At 36.7% G+C, this 20,865-nt stretch overlaps 1 protein-coding gene across 2 annotated transcripts; it reads right to left on the reverse strand.

Annotated features, from left to right (window-relative positions):
• Positions 1 to 742: 742 nt before the first annotated feature.
• Positions 743 to 12,076, reverse strand: pfn2b (profilin 2b). Of its 2 annotated transcripts, none has more exons than XM_084415944.1 (3): positions 11,769 to 12,076; positions 4,687 to 4,879; positions 743 to 2,544 (listed from the first exon to the last, which is right to left on the reverse strand). In XM_084415944.1, exons 1-3 carry the CDS (start codon positions 11,898 to 11,900, stop codon positions 2,447 to 2,449), a joined length of 423 nt encoding a protein of 140 aa, XP_084272070.1. In that variant the 5' UTR covers positions 11,901 to 12,076; the 3' UTR covers positions 743 to 2,446. The 2 variants fall into 2 exon arrangements, with proteins under 2 accessions (XP_084272070.1, XP_084272069.1); XM_084415943.1 differs by having other exon boundaries at positions 743 to 2,159; positions 11,769 to 12,075.
• Between the last annotated feature and the right edge of the window lie 8,789 nt (positions 12,077 to 20,865).

Here is a 20,865-nt window from a genome sequence, read left to right on the forward strand (position 1 = left end):
ATCCTGAATTCAGCTCCGCAGCTTATCCATATCCATGGTGAGTATTCACAAAGAGAAAGCCCACGTGTAACAGTAGTATCTTGGATTTGTGCCGATTGTAAAGTGACAGCAGCCTAATAAACCTGATTCCGTATGTGTGCTTAATGCTAATCAAACAAACAAAATACAAAGAGAAGATCACTCACTGCTCTTGACTGGATAACTTATAGCTTGAGTGTTTTGTTTTTACATTTGATTATTACATTTTCTGTTGTTAAATAAAGCTAATGTAGGCCTACCTGAAACCCTAGACGTTAAAATGACACTTATGTAATCCTACAGTAAAACTGTTCACTTTTAGAGGTTATAGGGATGCTTTCTTCTCACAAAAAGTGAGAAATAATTTGAATGTAATTTAAATTTATTTTACACACTCAAAGCATTATTGTATCGCAGATCAAATATCACATTTTTCTTCAATATTGCCTAGTAGAAAGTTTTCAATTCTGTTTTAATGCAACAATCAACAAAATGGGGGAAAATTTGACCCAAAAAAAGCCCAACTTTTCCATTTTTGTTCGCAAAATAGGACTTTTTTTTGTTTGTGCAATAAAACAACAAATTTGTTTTCCATTAACATTTTCCAATTTTTGTACAAACAAAGCATGTTTCAGTTTATCTACTTTAACTTTGAGAAAAACTGATTCCACATGAAATGACCCCTTAAAAAAATAACATGCAAGCAAAAGAAACAGACAAGTACTTTGGTTGGAATAGATTTATTTAATTTGTCTGTAAACAAGGTGGTGAGATTAATTTATGGCATTTCTTGGTTTATGCATATGAAATCAGACATGTCAGACTGTATCCAAGATGTATGAAAAAAGTACAGGGAAACAAAGAAATGAACTACAGTCGAGAGGTTTTGAACCTGTACAAATATCCCACAAGGCCAGAACTTCTGTAGATACTAAAAACCCCTGAACCAAGAACTGATAGAATCATTTGGGAAGCTGTCTGAATCAATAGCAACAGATTCGCTCTACATTATGGCACAGAATACACATTATGATTGGAGTGTTGTACATTTGGACAGACATGACTCGAAGGCAATTTATCCCACAGTCATGACAATTCATTCATGGGTTAAATTCAATTCAAGTGTTGAAAGAGCTGGCAAAACAAGACCGAAGTCTTATCTGTGACCAGACGCTAGTGTTTTGTTGGTGTAAATAACCCATGCAATGACGAAAATTGGTCCAAATGAAAGAATTCAAACTGTATACTCCAAGCGCTTACACCGGGATACCCACTGTCTCAAAATGGCAGTCGTCTAGAAAATAAAAAATATATATATTACATAAGCTAGCAAAACAAGTGCAATGACGGAATGTCCATGAACATTCAATATGGGGTTGATGGGAGAAAATGCTACCTAAGCCCAAAAATTACTGCACTCGACGGACCGCCAACTATTTAAGAGCTCGACCTCCCACTCCCATGAATGTTGGTGCGACAAAGGGAAAGAATATGAATCTGTCATTCAGGAAGTGTCGCATCTACAGGTTGAGTTGAGGCGTCAATGACGACAAACTTTGGGTTGAGGAAAACTTAAAGAAATGGACATTTGTTAGCGCAGACGGCACATTTAATTTGGCGCTAATAAAAAATTGGTGTCAAGTCAAAAATGCCGCCCATCCTGACTAAGGTCCATTCAAAGATATGCATACAGTCGACCTTTCCCGGATTTGATCTAGGAAAGGGAATTTGAGTTTAGCTCAAGCCCTTGGTAACAAACTAAAACACCCAAAATGTTTTTGTTTCATGAATAAGCAGAAATGAGACACTTACATTTTGTCTTTAAATGCATCATGTTTAGCAATGGAACGTAGTTCCAAAATTGGAACGAACACACTAAATGGAAATATATGGGACGGGGTTATAACGTAATTGGGGAAAGGATGGGTTTGGGTAGAACAAAAAGAAATTAGAGTTGAAAACAAATAAATGATTAAGCAAATCTCTCCTAGAAAAGAAAGGTTAGTGTTGGTAGGAATGAGCAGCTATAGGTGGGCAGGTGTCTTAATATCCAGATTTCCTCAGGTATTCAGCCATTTGATACGCTTTCTTGTTGAGCAGCCCTCCATGGGTACCTTCCTTGCCCATGACTATAACCAATGCTGGAGTACACAGGGAAAAAAAAAAACAAGAACAAAAATCAACAAACTTGAGGGGCGGGGGAAAAAAAAAGAAACAACTTTCCCAACTCAAAAAAGGGATGCAATTGTTGACACAAGATTCATTACCCTTCCTTGCCATTATGATGTCCAAAAACTTTAAATGCATTTCAATGATTGGGGGGGGGGGGGGGGGTAATCTTCACAGCTTATTTTGGGAATGTGGGTGACTTGTTTTTTTTCCCTCCCTAAAATTTCACTACTTGATCAAGAAAAAAAAAAGAAAGAAGCTAAAACCCTGAATCTCTCAAGTATTTTGCCATTGAATATGCCTTCTTATTCAAGCCGCCTCCGTGGACCCCTTCTTTGCCCATTACAAGAACCAAGACTGAAAGAGAAAGACAGAGAAAAGGAAGTTAAGAGGACAGGGAAATCCCAGCCCCGGAGAAAAAAAGCCAAACCAAGATCAACAAGCTGAGATAGGACAGAATAAAAAGCAGGGATCAAGATAACAGGCATGCAGAGTGAAAGAGTGCAGGCTAGAGGAAATACCTTTATTTAGCTACAACTGGTAACACCTTTTAATAACTCTCATTAACATCTCCCGAATTCTGCGAGGTTTGTGGCACTGATCGTTTGAAAAATAAAGCTTTGTTCGAGGCACTTCAGGACCATCGGGAGTGTGAGAGAGAGAGAGAGAGAGAGAGAGAGAGAGAGAGAGAGAGAGAGAGAGAGAGAGAGTAAAAGAGAGTGAGTAAAAGAGAGTGAGAAAAAGAGAGTGAGAGAGTAAGAGAGTGAGAGAGAAAGAAAGAGAGTGAGAGAAAGAGAGTGAGAGAGTAAGAGAGAGAGTAAGAGAGAGAGAGTAAGAGAGAGAGTAAGAGAGAGAAAGAGCGAGAGTAAGAGCGAGAGTAAGAGCGAGAGAGAAAGAGTGAGAGAGAAAGAGTGAGAGTGTGAGAGTAAAAGAGAGAGAGAGAGAAAGAGTGAGAGCAAGAGTGAGTGAGAGTAAGAGTGAGAGAGAGTAAGAGTGAGAGAAAGAGAGAGAGAAAGAGTGAGAAAGAGAGAGAGTGAGAGTGTGAGAGAGTAAAAGAGTGTAAGAGTGAGAGAGAGTAAGAGTGAGAGAGAGTAAAAGAGAGAGAGAGAGCAAGAGTGAGTGAGTAAGAGTGAGAGAAAGAGAGAGAAAGAGTGAGAGAGTGTGAGAGTAAAAGAGTGAGAGTAAGAGTGAGAGAGAGTAAGAGCGAGAGAAAGAAAGAGTGAGAGAGTAAGAGAGAGAAAAAGAGAGTGAGAGAGTGAGAGAAAGAGCGAGAGAGAGTAAGAGCGAGAGAGTAAGAGCGAGAGAGTCAAAGAGAAAGAGTGAGAGAAAGAGTGAGTGAGTGAGTGAGAGAGAGAGAGAGAAAGAAAGAAAGAAAGAAAGAAAGAAAGAGAGTAAAAGAGAGTGAGAATAACTGAAGTAATGACTGACGACGGGCCGCCAAGTTATTCTTCAAATATTTTATTTATTTTATCAATTATTAAAAATGAATGTACTTCCGAGGTGGTAATATGGCACTAATTTATTATCAATTATCCCGCTTATACCACGATCACCACATCTTAAGATTTACATGTTTTTATCTCTAAGTTTTTCATCCTTACAACACTTAAATGAAACTACTTAATTTAAGTACTTTCTTGCACATCTTGGCCATTTTTATACCATCCATTTTCCTGGTTCTTTTGCTGTTGTCGGCTGTAGGGCTGTTTGAAAGAGCTGAATAATGTGTCCGTAATGCGGTGAAGAAACTTCAACACCTTATTAATGTGAATCAAGACTTTCACAGCACTGTGATATAATGAAAGTTATTATAGTGTTACCATTTCGATTAGGTCTGTTGGTCCAGTAAATGACCAAACATTTAACTTATTATTCATTTGAACATTTAAATGCAAGCATGTGAAATCAAAATGCTTCAAATCAAATGCAGGAAAGCAGGTTTAGTTCCTGTCCTCAATGCATGCCATGAGGTATATGAAAGAGATTGATTCAAGAAGGAACATTTTTATTTTCAGGAAACAGGAAATCCTTTCACATTTTTCAAGCGCAAAAGACCCAAGAGGTGTGTGAGAGTAGCAGAAACGCATGCAAACGAGAGGGAATGTACCTCAGACACTTCCTCAACACTTGAGCTCAAGTCTCGTGATCAACCGTGTGAAATGACTAGCTAATCAATGAAATGCTACTATTAGATGTGCTTTATTCCCCCCAAACTCCTGCCGTTACTTTGCAACACCAAATTCTGAAGGCTTTAAATGGCATTTGTCTTCCGTTAAGTCTATTTTTAGCTCTAAAAACTATTTCAAACCATTATTTTCACTTATTAAAAGAGCCCCACATATGAAATATAGTATCTGCAAGAGTTAAAATGCATGATTTCATATTGAGGAAAGGTTGACATCTACATTGCTATATTATCCATCTACACTTGAAAACATAACATACATCAAGGTTTTATGAATAAAAGGTAATTGAAAGAATATAAGAAAGGACTACTACCTTTGGCAGCTTTACCGACAGTAATGTTGTATGTTGGCTCTCCTCCTTGACTCTTCGTCCTGATGTCCATCGTCCAGTCGCTGTCGACATGGAGACTGTCTCGGATGACCGAGCACTTCTTTGAACCTAAGGTCAGGCCGTGGGTGAAGAAACTTTCTCGGTCTTTCCCTACGAGGACGTCGATTTCTGTTGGCTGATATTAGAAAGAAAAACAACACAATATTAACTGCAGAACTGCATCTTCTTGTCTAGTCTTTGACATTTTATCGTGGATTAATGATCAGCCAGATGCAAATCAACAAATGTAGGAAGGCAGGTAGATAAATATTGGAAAGATCCATGCAGATAATTTAGATGAACTGAAGAGAGAGAACTTTGCACTTGACATCAATGAATCATGAAGACTGTGTCAAGAGTTCATTATGCAGTTTTATACTAAACAAAGCCTCTGTAAGTCAGTATTGGTGGGCTGGTCAGTTAATGACACTCGCTGTTATTGTGCAACAGGCCGGGACACAATTGTTGACATCTGCCGGACAACTCAATTTAGATTTTATGAGGCGTCACATGTGTGAAATGCATGAAGCACAGCTCACACCAAAGTCATTTTAAAACAAGCCGTTTTCTGTTGGTCAATGTGGTGAATTTGCGCGACCAATTTGAACTATGAACGAAATATGTGAGGGGAACCTTTTATCGCCCTCACGCTGATCGCGTTGACAGATACCTATTGAAATTACTAGATTTTACCCACAAAATTGTACAGATTTGCGCAAAACTTCTGAAAATGTCGCAAAAAAAATTATTGCGAAATGACAGTTTCCATTAACCGATGTTTTTTTCCTCTCGTGATAAGTCACTCCAACAATCAAGGCAGCGGATGCTAGTAGGTTTACGTATATCACAGCCACCGCACTAGCCATTATCTTTAATGGAAGGAGACGTAGGCGTGTGTACAAAGCATTATTGGCAAGTAAAGCCCCTTATACTTGTGAGCGGCTCATGAGGTGTTTATCTGCTTCAAGGTCTTGATAAACTGTGGCATTTCTTTGTTGTTTAGAATCCACTTTTGTCTTTTACGAGTTTAATGAACTCGGTCTCGTCTTCTGTCCAAACACACCGCGCCTTCTTTACAGAATGATCGACTGTTACGTACGTCAGGTGACCTGTAAATGCTAAAAAAATGTTTCCATTGCAGTTTTGCAAAATATTTGTTTTTCGAATTCCCTGAAAAATCACCTCATGCAAGCGCAAACTCTTTGAGATATATTAGCCTGGGATTCCGCATGCTGCCTTGTGCGCAGCGCGGTTTTATTCACGCTGCTAGGCAGTCTGGATTCCATGGACTAGATTTTCGCCTCAGCGAGGGGACCAATCACAGAACGGGGAGGGAGCAGCAAGACGATGACGACGTCTATGCGACACAACGAAGCAGTTTGTTTATATCTATGGATCCAACATGGCAGCAGACGCGAAGTTACCTTTCGATGCAGCCTTAGATAGTGTTCTAAGTAGTTTAGTCGCTGAACGCCATCGTGTACACATAAATCTCTGACCCATCGTCTTCTTCCTCGTCGAATTTCTGTCGCTCTACATACGTCATCTGGTATAATTGAAACGATTGGCTATGAGCTACGTACAGGCGCATTCGATAGACATTCGTAGCGCCCAATAAACGGCTCTGGGCATTCGTAAACCACGCCTCAAATACGAGAAAATGAACATGTGGTTCCCAGACCACGTCTCAATGAGAAAGATTATTTATTTATTTTTTATATCTCATTATTAACTCTTTCCCCGCCATTGACGGAATTTTCCGGCAATCCGTGTTTTCACTGTTATACTGTAGGTGGCGCTATTACACATCTTCAAGAGCAATGAATCTCCTGATCAAAATGTTGCTTTTTTATGAAACTTACCAACATTCAAGTGTTGATTAAAAAAAAAGGAATGCATGAAGCAAGAATAAAACAGGTTTTTTTGTTTAAAAGCAGAGGCTTTGTTCTTTCTTTTGATATATCGCATGTTCAGATATTCATACAACAAAATATTCTGGGGGCCATGAAATTGTGAAAAGCTTAAATGCTGGCACTGACTGGCAACCTTCCTCAAAAACGCTGGCGGGGAAAGAGTTACGGTGTGGGCAAAAAGGCCCATTGTCAATAGTGTAGCGACGCATGAAGCACAGCTCACACCTAAGTCGCAGCGAATTTGCGCGACCAATAGGGCTGGTTAATGACACAAATGTCACAATTCGATTCAATTTCGATTCCGATTCAATTCAATATTGATTATTTTGGATATCAGGTTCAATATAGGGGTGGGGGAAAAAATCGATTCTTAGATTAATCGCGATGCGGGACGTGGACGATTCTGAATCGATTCATAAATGTCAAAAATCGATTTTCAAAAAAAATAAAAAAATAATTCTAATAACGTAACATTGACGGAACGCAAAAGGCGGAACTCTGAAGCGGACGTGCAGTGCGCGCCGCGGACAGTCTGTGGCGTGCACATAACAGACAGCCAAAACCGAACGGCACCCTCTTCGTTAAAAGCTAACGTATGGAAAATTGGCAATTTCATTGTGATCTATTTAGTATTTTTTTGTATGAGAGCTAATTTCTGTATTGTTTAGTTTTCACAACAATATGCTGTAAACAGATCTGTATGCAATATGTGCAATGCCAGTCACAAAAAGTTACATTTTGACTGTAAGTTACTCTCTGCAGATGTTCATTCACTTTCTTTGTATAAGCTGTTTTTGATTGTGGTATACAGCAAACATTTCAAGTCATAACTCTTTATTATTTAGTTGTGTATAAGAGCGACTTTGTATGTTACTAATTATTCAGAATATGCATAAGTCCACAAGCATTATATGATAGCTTCTGGTACATAATTCTATATTTTTGAACGAAAACTGTTTGTGAATTTGCTACAGCAAAATGTTTTTTTTTTTTTTGTCTGAAGGATTCTATTGCTCATTGGAAATAACAAGAGGATGTTGGTTAGAAGTCTATTATTGTATAGCAAAGCAGATGAGAGTAGATCATGATCAGAAACCTGATTAGAAATCATTATGAATAAAATCGAATTGTTTTGAATCGAAAATCTTTTTGAATCGAAAATCGATTTTGAATCGAATCGTGGCCTCAAGAATCGGAATCGAATTGAATCGTGAGATGGTAAAAGATTCCCACCCCTAGTTCAATACATGCCAAATTTTCTCAAGAAAAACAAATCTCTTAACTAATTCTGTAAACTATGGGAGTCAGTTGTGGCCTATAGGCTTCATTAGCCTACTGTAATATTGAAGGTAAAAATGTACTGATTTGTATACAAACACTTAAATTACACTTATTTATTTTATAATAATAAAGTTAAATGAAATATAAACATTTAAATGGTGGCTGTCATAAAAACCTGCCAGATTTATTCAAACATGCATTCAAAATTGAAGAACATTAACAATTATAATGAATATGCAATAGTGCATATATTTAGCACAATGCTCCTCTCTAGAGTTAATTTTTCTAGAGTTTATGGTTTTTCTGAGGTAAATGTGATGTGACGTTACATGACATTGTTTACAAGCTGATTTACTGACGTCTTTCCACGGTCGAAATACTGATTGAGCGATTCCATGTCACATGATACGGCATTCGATAAGTTGTACTCTACCTTTTAACACACTTTCAGATGCTCATTCATGTTTATTTCGTGCGGTAACTGGTGTTATTTTTTTAATTTCATAAGAAAATGGACGTAATTTGAAATCTGAGACTTCGTTTTATATCAATAATAACAAAGCACAAAGACTCTTGCGATTTATTGGATGGGATGCGCGCAACGTTACATTCATTCATCAACTGAAAACAGGATGACTAATCGATTCTTGGGATTTAAGAATCGATATCGGTTCGTAAAAATGAGAATCGATTAAAATCGAGAAATCGATTTTTTTTTTTTTACCCAGCCCTAGTGACCAACTTGAAGCAGTTGTGAAATCTGCGTGGGAAAATATTTTGCCCAATGGCGAAATTCCCAATCACGTGGATGACCTTGAAAACTTGCTGAACACCCGTTTATGTGACCGCACCTTTGCTTAACTAGTCATGCAGACAAACCCAACAAGCTAGTCAATTTTGACTATTGGTCGTCCAACAAATGACAAAAACTACTCTGACTAAATATGCTCTATTTTGATCATTAATTTTGGATAGATGTTTATTTCTAGAGTGCTCTGAACATTTAAAAGGATATTTCTGGCGTCTGATGAAAGTGCAGCTGAACGGAGGTTATTTGTTCCTTAAAAGGAACTTCTACTCGACAAATCTGGGAAGCATTCTGCCTAACCCTCACACTGGAATGCATTAATCACATTAAACATTGGTTTTGTGTGTCAAATGCTGACAGATCAAGTCTGAACGTGCAGTTCTCTTATTGGTTTCATTGTGTGATGAACGAACGACATCAAAGCAGCTTTGTTTTTGTTCTGGCTCACTACGAATCTACCGAGCCTTTTTCCCCGAGGCCAAAACCACTAAAAGCAGCTACTCTTCGGTGAGAATCAGCCAGCTGATGTTATTTCCAGTAGGTTCGGAAGCGCTGGTATGGCAGTAGACACAGTCTGGACTAACTTTAACTTTAAGAAGCCTTTTTAAACTCACATTTGGCCAGCAACACAGGAAACTAAGAGGCAAAACCCACTCCGAATGCCATTCCCAACCCGCGTGACTGCCTGAGGCTGTCAAGCTCTAACGGAAGAAGTCGTACAGGTTTGGAGCAACATGAGGTGACTCAATTTTGGGATGGAGACGCCTTACAACCACAACTTGATTCATTTGAGCCTCAGAAACGTTCACCTTACTGAATTATTACGAAGCAAGAAAGATCAAATTAAGCATACAACAACTTTTCCAATCTCATTCCATAGTGAAAACCCATTAAAACTGTCAGTATAAGGATTCCTCCACCTTATAACCATTGAATTCCCATGACTTTTCCAGTCTTTGATGTGTTTTTTTTTTCCCATCTTGACAGTTCTTGTTAGAATTACACACCAAGAGCAATTTCTAGTGGAATAAATGTTTCAGAACCGAGCCTAACAAGACAAAAAACAACTCTGATTTTGAAATTACCCAGACCTTCAAATCAGTTTTACAATTCACTAACACTTCCAGGTATTCAATGACCATAGGAACCCTGCAAAAGTCTTCACGCCAAACATCACATGAACAAATGGGGGGAAAAAGGTCTCGTCGCATCCGTCAGAGAAAGTGTTAACAGCTACTTAGGAAATGACGGCGATATAACTTTTATATGACTTTTAAGGTAATCAACCAGCCTAGCTAGCTCTTTTTATTATTGCCATTTCACTCCATACCCAGATAGCACAGGTACGTCAGTGAGATGTCTACTAAAGATATGTTAATCTGGAAAGCATCTGCTGTGTAAAAACACCTGTTAAACGTATTAGAAAAAAAAAAAACTGTTTTACAAATCTTAAACACATCTTCTAAATGTCTATATGACATCTTACAATAGGAAATGTCCTATTGCAGATGAGGAAACACTTTAAAAAAAAAAAAAAAAAAATTCCAGACATCAAATAGACATCTCCAAGACGTACTTGTGCCATCAGGGTATTAATATCCGAATATTAGTGATAAGAAGAAAAATTTAACTTTTAGATATCAATATGCATACGCGATAGACATCGGTTATGGTCATCTTTGGTAGCTCATCTGAAGGCATCTGGAGTAAAACGGCTCTATTAAAATTTAATGAAGCCCGCAAAAGACCTGGATCTGAAACGATGTAGGCCTAACCTGTTTTACAGAATACACAAGTTATGAATAAATGTCAAGAATGTATGCATGTATGTACATGTATACACACACATACGTTATTGCATACTAGCCTATAGTTCACCCAAAATGAAAATTATGTCATCAATCATTCCCCATGTTGTTCCAAACCTGTATGACTGGCTTTCTTCTGTGGAAGATAAAAGATGTTTTGTAGTATCCATTCAATGAAAGTCAATGGCCACCTAAACTATTTGGTTACCAACATTCTACCAGCTAAATTATTATGAATAGTGCAGAAGAAAGCAAGCCTTACAATGTCTGGAACGGCATGAGAGTAAGATATTGATTTAAAAGATTTTTTTTTTTTTTGGGGCGATCCCTTTAACCCGTTAACAAACGTAAAACGAACGTTTACATATTTTAACCTTATAAGCAGCCATTGAATGCGGTCCGTTAAGCTGGGGGAAAGCACAGGACGGTGTGTAAATAAGCCTGTTATTAGATGAATTAACACCCGTTTATTGTGCGCCATCTTGGACTGGCAGGTACTGCGAGGATCCCGGATTCACGAAGGACTTTACGCACATTCCGCGGCTGAATGACCCGTGTGTTCCCGTACACAAGTGCATGAACGCAGTCTGGTTATCTTAGGAGCTGATCGGCCTGTTTGCACTAACAACACCTCCCCTCTTTATGCCTGCAAAACGCATTTCTTTAACTTTAAACCGCCTCAATCTTAACTTCTAACGCGCGACACTCGGTTTTTACCGTCACGACGTCCTGTATTTCGCGTTTTTTTTTCGACAAATAGATCAATTTAACCTCGATGATATAGTGGCAGGATTTAGCCTAAATAAAAAATAAATAAAACATACACAAAAAAAAACCTCATACTTAGTGAAAAATGTTCTCCAAATTAAACATCTGGTGTTCAGTTAGCTTTTGTCCAGCCAGTGTTAGCTTTCGTCCCCACTCAAGCTGATCAGGCCCTGGATTTCAAACAAACGGTTTATTTCGGCGTGTTTTTAAACCAGCGCGTTCAAATCGCACGCTATTCTACGCGATGTAACGTAAAATAAACCGCGTCTGATGCGTAACGTTATTAAATTAAGCGGCATTTCTGCGCTTTACCTCCAGCTAAACAGCAGTTTAGAGGCACGTTGCGAGTCCTGTCTGGGGAGGCAGACTGAAACACAGCCACAGCTTGAAGACTAACGTTACATATGCAGTAGAAAGAGAGCTGTTGCGTTAAGAACACTTATTTACCGTGATGTTTAAGAACGTCCCCCCCTCATTCGCTGCCCACACGTATTTTGAGTCTGAGTTGCACCCAACAATGGCGGAGTCCTGGCAGCTGCCATCCGCCATCAGGTTATCCACGTAGCTCTGCCACGACATGTTCGCCTTCTGGTTTCAAACGCTCCCACACGACACTTGCTCTGAAAAGACGGGACTGACACAGTCTTGTGCGGTCTCAGTTTGCGGTTACCGTATATTTGTGTGAGAGAGAGAGAGAGTCCCGTCCTGTCCTGCACGCCCCCTTCTCTAATGTGAGTTTGAGCAGTAAAGAGTCCCGGCTGTACGGCACTCTGGGTGTAGTCCCTCACATATCCCTCCGCGTAGGCTCGCTTAGACTGCGGTCCAGTAGGACAAAGCCATGTGCGCGGATTGATACACGTTCTGATTGGACGAATATGGGTGTTTAGAAGGCACGTTGTGTATGAGAAAGTTAGTTAATGTGCGTAATATATTATTTAAATACTGAAAACAGTGACATGATGCTTGGACTAGGCTACTACTTATAAAGTCACCATGAAATCAAAACTGTATAGATTCTTCTTTTTTTTTTTTTTTGTATATAAATATTGCAGTATTTATTATAAATGTTTTATCCGTGCACATCGTTGTTTTTTTATTGTTTTTTTTTATTCTTGTGTCCTCGTAGTCTTTAATCAAAATAGACACGTTTTCACATTTCCAGGGTTCTCAGAAGCGGAAGTTGTCGTAGTTGTGTTAAACTAAGACTACATTAAATAAATAAAAAAACATTAATTGTGTGTGCTGCCATTTGCTTAATTAGCCAAATAAAACGCCACAATAGTGTTTTCACAACTTTCAAAAAGAGTTAAAAAAAAAGAACAATAAAAAAACATACAGAGATTGATAATGGCAGACAGAAGAGAAAAAAATGTCAATTTTACCTCCCACAGCCGCTAACCGCTAACACACTCACAGCAGCGTTAACTAGTTTTTTAATTAGATAAAAATGTAAAATAATACAAACTATAGAGTTATAAATGTACATAAATTTTTTTTTTATTATTATTAAAATATAGGAAACTTCGCAGGATTTAGATGCTGATGACCGTTAAAACACGTCATCACAATCTGTGAAAAGGCCCCATAACTTTCCCTCCCTCATGATAATTGTTGTTAATGTATTTTATTTTTATTATTTTTATTTTTTTAAAGTATTTAAATAAATAAAAAAACTACTGGCACGAGAGCGGGACGACCTGTCACTCACACGAGATCGATCAGCGGTCCCTCCCTACATTTATGCTTGTTCGCGAAGAATTTTCACTGGTATACACGTTACAATAGGGAAGAAAATACTATCAACTTATGTTTCATGCCTAATTTACTTTTATTACAGTAGACAGTAAACCTATAGCTTGCCCCTTTTATTACCTTTTCGGGTCTTTTCCTTCAAACAGTTTTGTTTACAGAGCTCCTCAGCCAGCGCCCTGTCCTCGTGACCGCGGTGATTCAGCAGAGACACGCCTCACCGAGTCACCACTGATATTTAGCGTTAAATCAAGACATATTAGCTTCAATCTGAGTTGCAACAGAGCTGGGGAATACATCTGGTTAGGATGGATGGAACATATGTGGATAGTGGAAGAGATTTTATTAACAATAGAGTTCATTAACATCATTTCTGACTGGCTCTACATCTTTGTAACATCCAACACTGACAAGTAAAGCTTATGAAACGTGAGACGTGAAAAAACAGAATTGCTCTGAAATGTTGTCACAAATATAATGGCCTCTTACGACCTCTTGTGAACGAATCCTGTAACGACACAATTAGTCAGAGTCAGTTTTATGGACCTACGTTTTATTTATTTTATTATTTCCTATAGTAGATGGAGCTGCTTATGTTTATTAATACAGGAGATTATTATTATTTTATTTTATTTTATTGTCATATTTGCATCGGCCTGTTATTGCCTGGGACAAAGTACAGATTATTAAAGCAGCGATTCAAATGCAGTATAATTTCCCAGAGGCTTGAACACATGCATAAGCAAATATTTATATACAAAGTAGCTGATATTTTCCATAAAGGGCTATGTGTGTTATTCTTTTTCACAAAGCCTCTTCAGAAAAAAGCAAAACGTTGGTGCAGTGCTGGTCGATTATTTACACATTGTGGTCGTTTACTGATTACAAATTACACAAAAAAATTGTAGTTAGTAATGTGATCTAGATCCCTCATTTAGGTAACGTGTATACTTTTAGATTACTTTTGACCTAACTCATTTATCCCATTGATTTGAATAGATAAACTTGTGGCATATAAAATACAAAGAGAACAAAAAATATATTCCATTCTTTGTTATCAACAATATGAAGTGCATTAAATATTACCGTAGCCTACACACTGGGGTTTGTGATGGAACTGCAGAGGGATTGTGAGTTTAATGAAAAGCTATTAAGTAATTCAATCATAAACATTCAAATAAATAATTTTAAAATAAAAAATAATCAAAATAAATCATTTACAAAAAAAAAAAAAAAATTGTTTACCTGCATGTCACGTGACCATTAACCGACATCCGAGAACCGCGAAATTCGTTTTTATTAGTATTTATTATTATTGACCTAACTTATTAGCTTGAAATCTCTGGGGTTTCTTAAAGTAAATATATTGCTGCTGACAGAAAAGTTGGGGAATCCCTTGCATTGCATGTTCATATAAAATTATGTTTTGAAGATTTTAATGCGTTTGAAAGACGTAAACTCCTCCCAAAGACATGTAATACATGGTTAAATGGTTCACTGAGTGATAATACAAATAATAATTCATGTGGAGCTGACTAGATATTCAATGTTGAGAAAACACTTGTTATTAAAAGTGAAATGATTTCTGTAAATCCAGTGATCAAATGCTGTGGGTCCCAGTTTTCAGTGATAGTCACATGACCAGTGTCTGATGGTGTATGTGTGTGTGTGTGTGTGTGATTCCACAAACCTGGAAAACCTTCTGAACGGATATAAGCAGTGGACGTTCTAGAAAGAAACATTTAAAATATAAAATAGAAGTAATTGGATTATGAATAATTTACTGCCATTGTGAAATAACATGTAATCAATAAAAAAATTAACTGTAGTCTGATTAGGAGTATTTTAAAATGTAATATAATTGAATTACAAGTTAGTTAGTTGACCTGCTGTAGTTGCAAAGTTACTTACAGTCAACAGAATGCTCATCAAATAAAGTGTATCCACGATTTCTCAAACACAAACTGATGCTCAGTTGTATCTGCGCTAGCGACCTCTTGTGAATGAAGCTGGCATAACTACATGAAATGTGCAGATTAGCAACAGTAAAATCATATATATATGATCTATGTTGAGGGATTTATTGCCAAGACATGTTATAACAGGTGTTTTACTGATTTACATTTTGTGACAACAGTCACCACTGAACATGCCATTAAACCAGCTCATTAATAGAGCAAACATATAATATAAAATATAAAAAAGTAAAAAAAATAATAAAAAAAATCAAACATTATTTTGAACAACAATTTGTACATTTTAATAATTAATAAGTAACATAATAACATTCAAAAACATTCAAATTCCCTCGTATTGAAACTGTAGTTCAAGTGCTCCTTCAATATTATAATGTTGACTTTATTGTCAGTGGGATTGGATTTAACAGCTACAACAAAAATATGAGGATTTTGTAATTTTAGTTTGGAAAATATAATTCACAAATACAATCTATTTTAAAACAGCTTTTAATTAGGCTAAGTGTTTTAGTTACTGAGAGTTTTAGTTTAAATATATATATATATATATATATATATATATAGTGCTGCTTGAAAGTTTGTGAACCCCTTGCAGAATCTGTGAAAATGTGAATAATTTTAACAAAATAAAAGGGATCATACAAAATGTTATTTTTGATTTAGTACTGTCCTGAATAAGATATTTTACATAAAAAAAAAAAATCTTTACATAATAGTCCACAAGACAAAACATTTATAAAAATGTATTATAATTTTTAAATGAATTGTAAAACTCTTCAGTTTTCCAGCATCTTTTGCATATTTGAACCCTTTCCAGCCGTGACTGTGTGATTTTGAGATCCATCTTCATTCACTGATGCTCCAGGTGGGAACAAGATGCATTAAGAGCAGGGGGTGAAAACTTTTGCACAGGATGAAGATATATATATTTTCACCCCTGGCTTTTGGCTACTGGAAAGGGTTCAACAAATATGCAAAAGATGCTGGAAAACTGAAGAATTTCCAGGTAACGACACACAGTATTGAGAACCAATGATTCATAAACTTATAAACGGGGTAATTTTTATATAAATTCAGCTGTCTTTGTGTCTTGTGGACTATATGTAAACATCTTTTATGTAAAATATCTTATTCAGGACAGTACTAAATGAAAAGTAACATGCATTTTGTATGATCCCTTTTATTTAGTTAAAATTATACACATTTTTTACCGATTCTGCAAGGGGTTCACAAACTTTCAAGCAGCACTGTATATATATACTACATATGCAAGTGTCAGCAATTTCAAGAATTAATTGATTTGTTTCTTTGACTTAATTCCATAAATCATAAACATGATACTCACATGTCAGTTCAGAACCTTTCCAAACATGTGGGATTTAGTTAAAATGTTTTTATTGTTTTACTGCTCTGCATTTGAAAGTCCAGACCTGGAATCAAGTTGTGACTTTACAGGAAATGAACAAGGATATAGAAATCCTGTTATTTTTGTAGATTTGTAAAAACTAACCTGCAAGCGAAACACTATCATCAAAAGAGATTTGAGACTTGGCCTTGAAAGACGTGAAATTTGTCTTGGACTCCTCAAAAACCACGGCTGGTTTCAGTAGATGTACAGGATGTTCACTTTCCATGTATAACCACAGAACTTTGGCCTAAAACTAACCAAACACTCTCATCACCTTTGAAAAAAAAACTCCCTGACACAAGTCAAAAACCCCGACACTGTCATCCAGATTTAACTCAGTTGAACTTCTCAGAGCCAGAATGAACCAGCCTGTTGTCACACTGAAGAAATGATCAATAAGTTATGACAACACATGTTTTTACAGTGATCAATTCATCAAAATTTGATCAAAACTGAATTTTGTTTTGACAACTTTTTTTGTTATACAAGATTCAGCTCATTTTTTAAAGTCATGTCATTTAAGTTGAAATGACTCAACCATCTAAGTTGATGGTACTTAAAGGGATACTTCAGGATTTAGCATTAAGCTTTGTATTAGTAGAAAACCTGTAGTATTTTCGAATTACCATGCTTCCCTCCCTCATGTCCCCCTGAGACGAGAGATGTATGTATTTTTTGTCTGGAAAAAATCCTCCTCCAAAAATCGTAATTTTGCGTCATCTGAGGATTTTTTGGCCAGAGGCTAGAGAGCCTAAGTCCCGCCCCTCCGCTTCCGGCTCATGGGACCTTATTTCGGAAAAAATATGCATGGAAGTCAATGGCGAGAGACAACTTATCTTTTTATTCCGTCTGAACTGTGCCCTGAACTACACATATGATGTTTGTCAATTTAAAAGGTAATTATGAAAGTCAAGAAAGTCGCAGTTTGTCATAAAACAGAAGAGTAACGTTTAGTTTTATGTGAAAATCGCTCAATGAACTACATCTCTCGTCTCGCACTATGTACGTCACAAGATCCGTTGCTCGTATGTGTGTATTCTGGCTCAAAACACTCAGGCATGACGGCATTACGTTACGATTATAATGTAAGACTATAGAAAAAAAGACAGACGTTAGCTTCAGTAAAGTTAGCTTCATTCATTGAGAGAAAAGGTATGAGGTCACATGTGCGCCTTCTGGGTTTGTAGTCTTTGTAATTATGTATTTTCACAGTCTTATACCTCAGCAGTTTTACATCAAGCTGCGACTTTCTTGACTTTAAAATGTATCTTTTAAATTGACAAACATCATATGTGTAAATCAGGGCACAATTCAAACGAGATCAAAATATTTGTTGTCTCTCGCCATTGACTACCATACAATATTTTTCTGAAATAAGGTCCCATGGTGGTCGACCGGAAGGGGAGGGACTTAGGCTCTCTATAAAGACTACAGCCAGTAGTAGGAGCTGTCCCGCATGTTTTCAACCTGCCCATAGAGGGTGGGATCTCACTCACACAGAATGTACACACAGTGTCAGCCATCTTTTTTTGGAAGCTAAGCTAGCAGGCTCTTGTTCTGTGGAGAAAGCTGAGTGGTATAGGGGTTACCCTCCTCTTTTTACCGGACATGTCCGGCCATCGAGATCGTCCAAAATCACACTTTTTGCTTTCTGCAGTCGCCATTCATTATTTACATGCACACCTTTTGTTTCAATCTAACTGAATTCATTCCGATTGGTGAATCTGAATGCAACGTTAGTGTTTACATGAACACTAAACAAGTGATCGTAATTGAAAATTCTAAAAAAGAGAAACGAGACCGGTGCGTCTCACAGGTGTCGGTCATCAGTAATCACGCCACCGGCCTCTCGTCGTTCTCCCTCAGCCTCGTCCTGCTCGCCACAGTAAACATGATGAATGGCGACTGTAGAACGCAGAAGCCGAATCCCGGACATTTTGGGCGATCTCGAAATCCCGGGCAGACTCGTCACGGAGACTCACTAGTAGCCTAGCCTTGTTGTTTAACTGCCCTCTGTAACCGGTAGGCGTGGCTTGGGAGTGGCCTCCTAGGGCAGCGAAGCAAGTGCATTCTGGGAGTTGTTGTCTTTCATCACAATACATTTTCTGGCTTTTCTCAGTCTAGAAAGCTCCAAATTCAAAAATAATTTCACATTTCTTCTACACTTCTGACCCATTTTAAATACACATTCATCTTTCCAGAGGTGAAGTATCCCTTTAAAAATGTAAGACAGCAACTTTTTTTTTTTTTTTTTTTACAGTGAATTTTTTACAACTTTTTACAACTTTTTTTTTACAACTTCCCATTAAGATTTTAAATTTAGAGAAATTCCCTTCAAACCGTTTTTTTTTTTTTTTTGCATATCTCGGAAAAGCTGTATGAACCGGACGAGACCGCAGAGCAGACAAAGACAGTCTGTATGTCTGGACGTGACAAATAGCACCTGCTTCAGACGCCTGATTCAAAGCCCTCGTGTGGCAAAATGCAAACTGGTTTGAGAACTCGGACAGCCAGCTAAAACAACAAGCGTGTCCCGTTCACCGCGGGACGGAGGCAGAGACAATAAACAGTCACATGTTGTGTAACTTCTGAGTGACACCGAATTCCCAAGCAACTTTTGTTGATATTTTGTAACTTTTATAAACACAATTCTCCTTCAGGATTTGCCGTTAAATCAACTATTTACTCTAGAAATGAGTTTTTAGAAAGCTACATCTGTGTCTTCTCATGTAAAAAAAAGCTTGTCAAGTGTTTCTTTCAGTGTGTCGCCCGCTTTTCACTGGTGTTTGGATCGGGGAGCGGAGAGGATGGTCAAACTCAAAGGCAAAACAAACACAGCCTCCTCTGCTTATTGGAATAGACTCATGCCTAAAATAATGAGCTGAACTAATAAACAAACTCCAGCAAATATGTTTCTGTCTGCACTCGCTGCATTCCTTCTCGCCCCCTGCGTGAACTTTTCCCCAAAGGCGAAACAAAGACGAAGTTGTATTTCGTAACATGATTTAAATGCTTGAAGAATGACTGGGCAAAAATAAATAAATCTGTAGCTATGCATTAATTAAAACGAGATGGAATAACATCAGTTAATATATTTGCATTCTTTTTTTGGAAATCATGTCCTCAGGTCTGCAATGGTTACTTCAGTGTGTATTAAAAGTGAAGTAATAAAACAATTATTTATGTTTTCAGAAGAACTAACGGAAAACCTATTTTGGTGGTGTCCTGTCTGGCTTTCCAAATTTACATAAACCACCTAAATCCCCCTGTGTATGACTCAGAATTTATACAACAAAAATAAATGACCCTTTTGACAGAAGAAAAGGCAGAAATGTAAGATATGTAGATAGCAAAACAACCAAAATATTGAAATATAATATAATATAATATAATTTTATATACGTTTAAAAACATTTAAAATACGTAACGTAATATAATATAAATTATAGGCCTATTATGTTACATTACATAACACTACACTATATTATATTATATTATTATATTTGCAGTGCAGATTTTAAACACTGTTCACAGAACAATAATTATTGTATTGTATTGTATTGTATTGTATTGTATTGTATATTTTATTGTATTATATTATTATATTTGTGCAGATTTTAAAAACTGCTAATTATTATATTATATTGTGTTGTATATTATACTATATTATATTATACTATATTATAATATTTGCAGTGCATATTTGAAACACTGTTCACAGAACACTAATTATTATATTATATTATATTATATTATATTATATTATATTATATTATAATATATTATATTATATTATATTATATTATATTATATTATATTATATTATATTATAATATTTGCAGTGCATATCTATTCGCATGATTCACGTCTGAAATGCGTGCTAGTGTCTTCCATAGAGGCTGCTTCATATGTTGTTGATGTATGTGACGTCGTGCCGTAAAGCAAGTCATGATTCTCACAAGATTTGTCGGGGCGCCACCTCTCAAACCTGCATTGCCCTACTACGAGTTAGTTTACCATCAAAATTATTTCGAAGCTGTTATATTAAGGTACGAATCTTGCATAGTGTGCCTTTAAGTATTATAGTGTTTAATGACAAAACTCAGGAGATCAGACACAACGTAACATTGATGAGAACGGACAGAATGAGGGAGAACAGGGTATAAATACATGGAGGAAACAAAGGGAACTAATAAGCTAATTAATGAGACAACAGGTGAATATAATTATATTATAATATATTGTATTATATTATATTGTATTATATTATACATTTGCAGTGCAGATTTTAAACACTGTTCACAGAACAATAAATATATTATATTGTATTTTTATATTATATTTATTATATTATTTGCAGTGCAGATTGTAATCACAGTACACAGGAGAACATAATTTATAATATAATATA

Source organism: Rutilus rutilus, assembly GCF_951802725.1.
Source record: "Rutilus rutilus genome assembly, chromosome: 8".
Lineage (NCBI taxonomy): Eukaryota > Metazoa > Chordata > Actinopteri > Cypriniformes > Leuciscidae > Rutilus > Rutilus rutilus.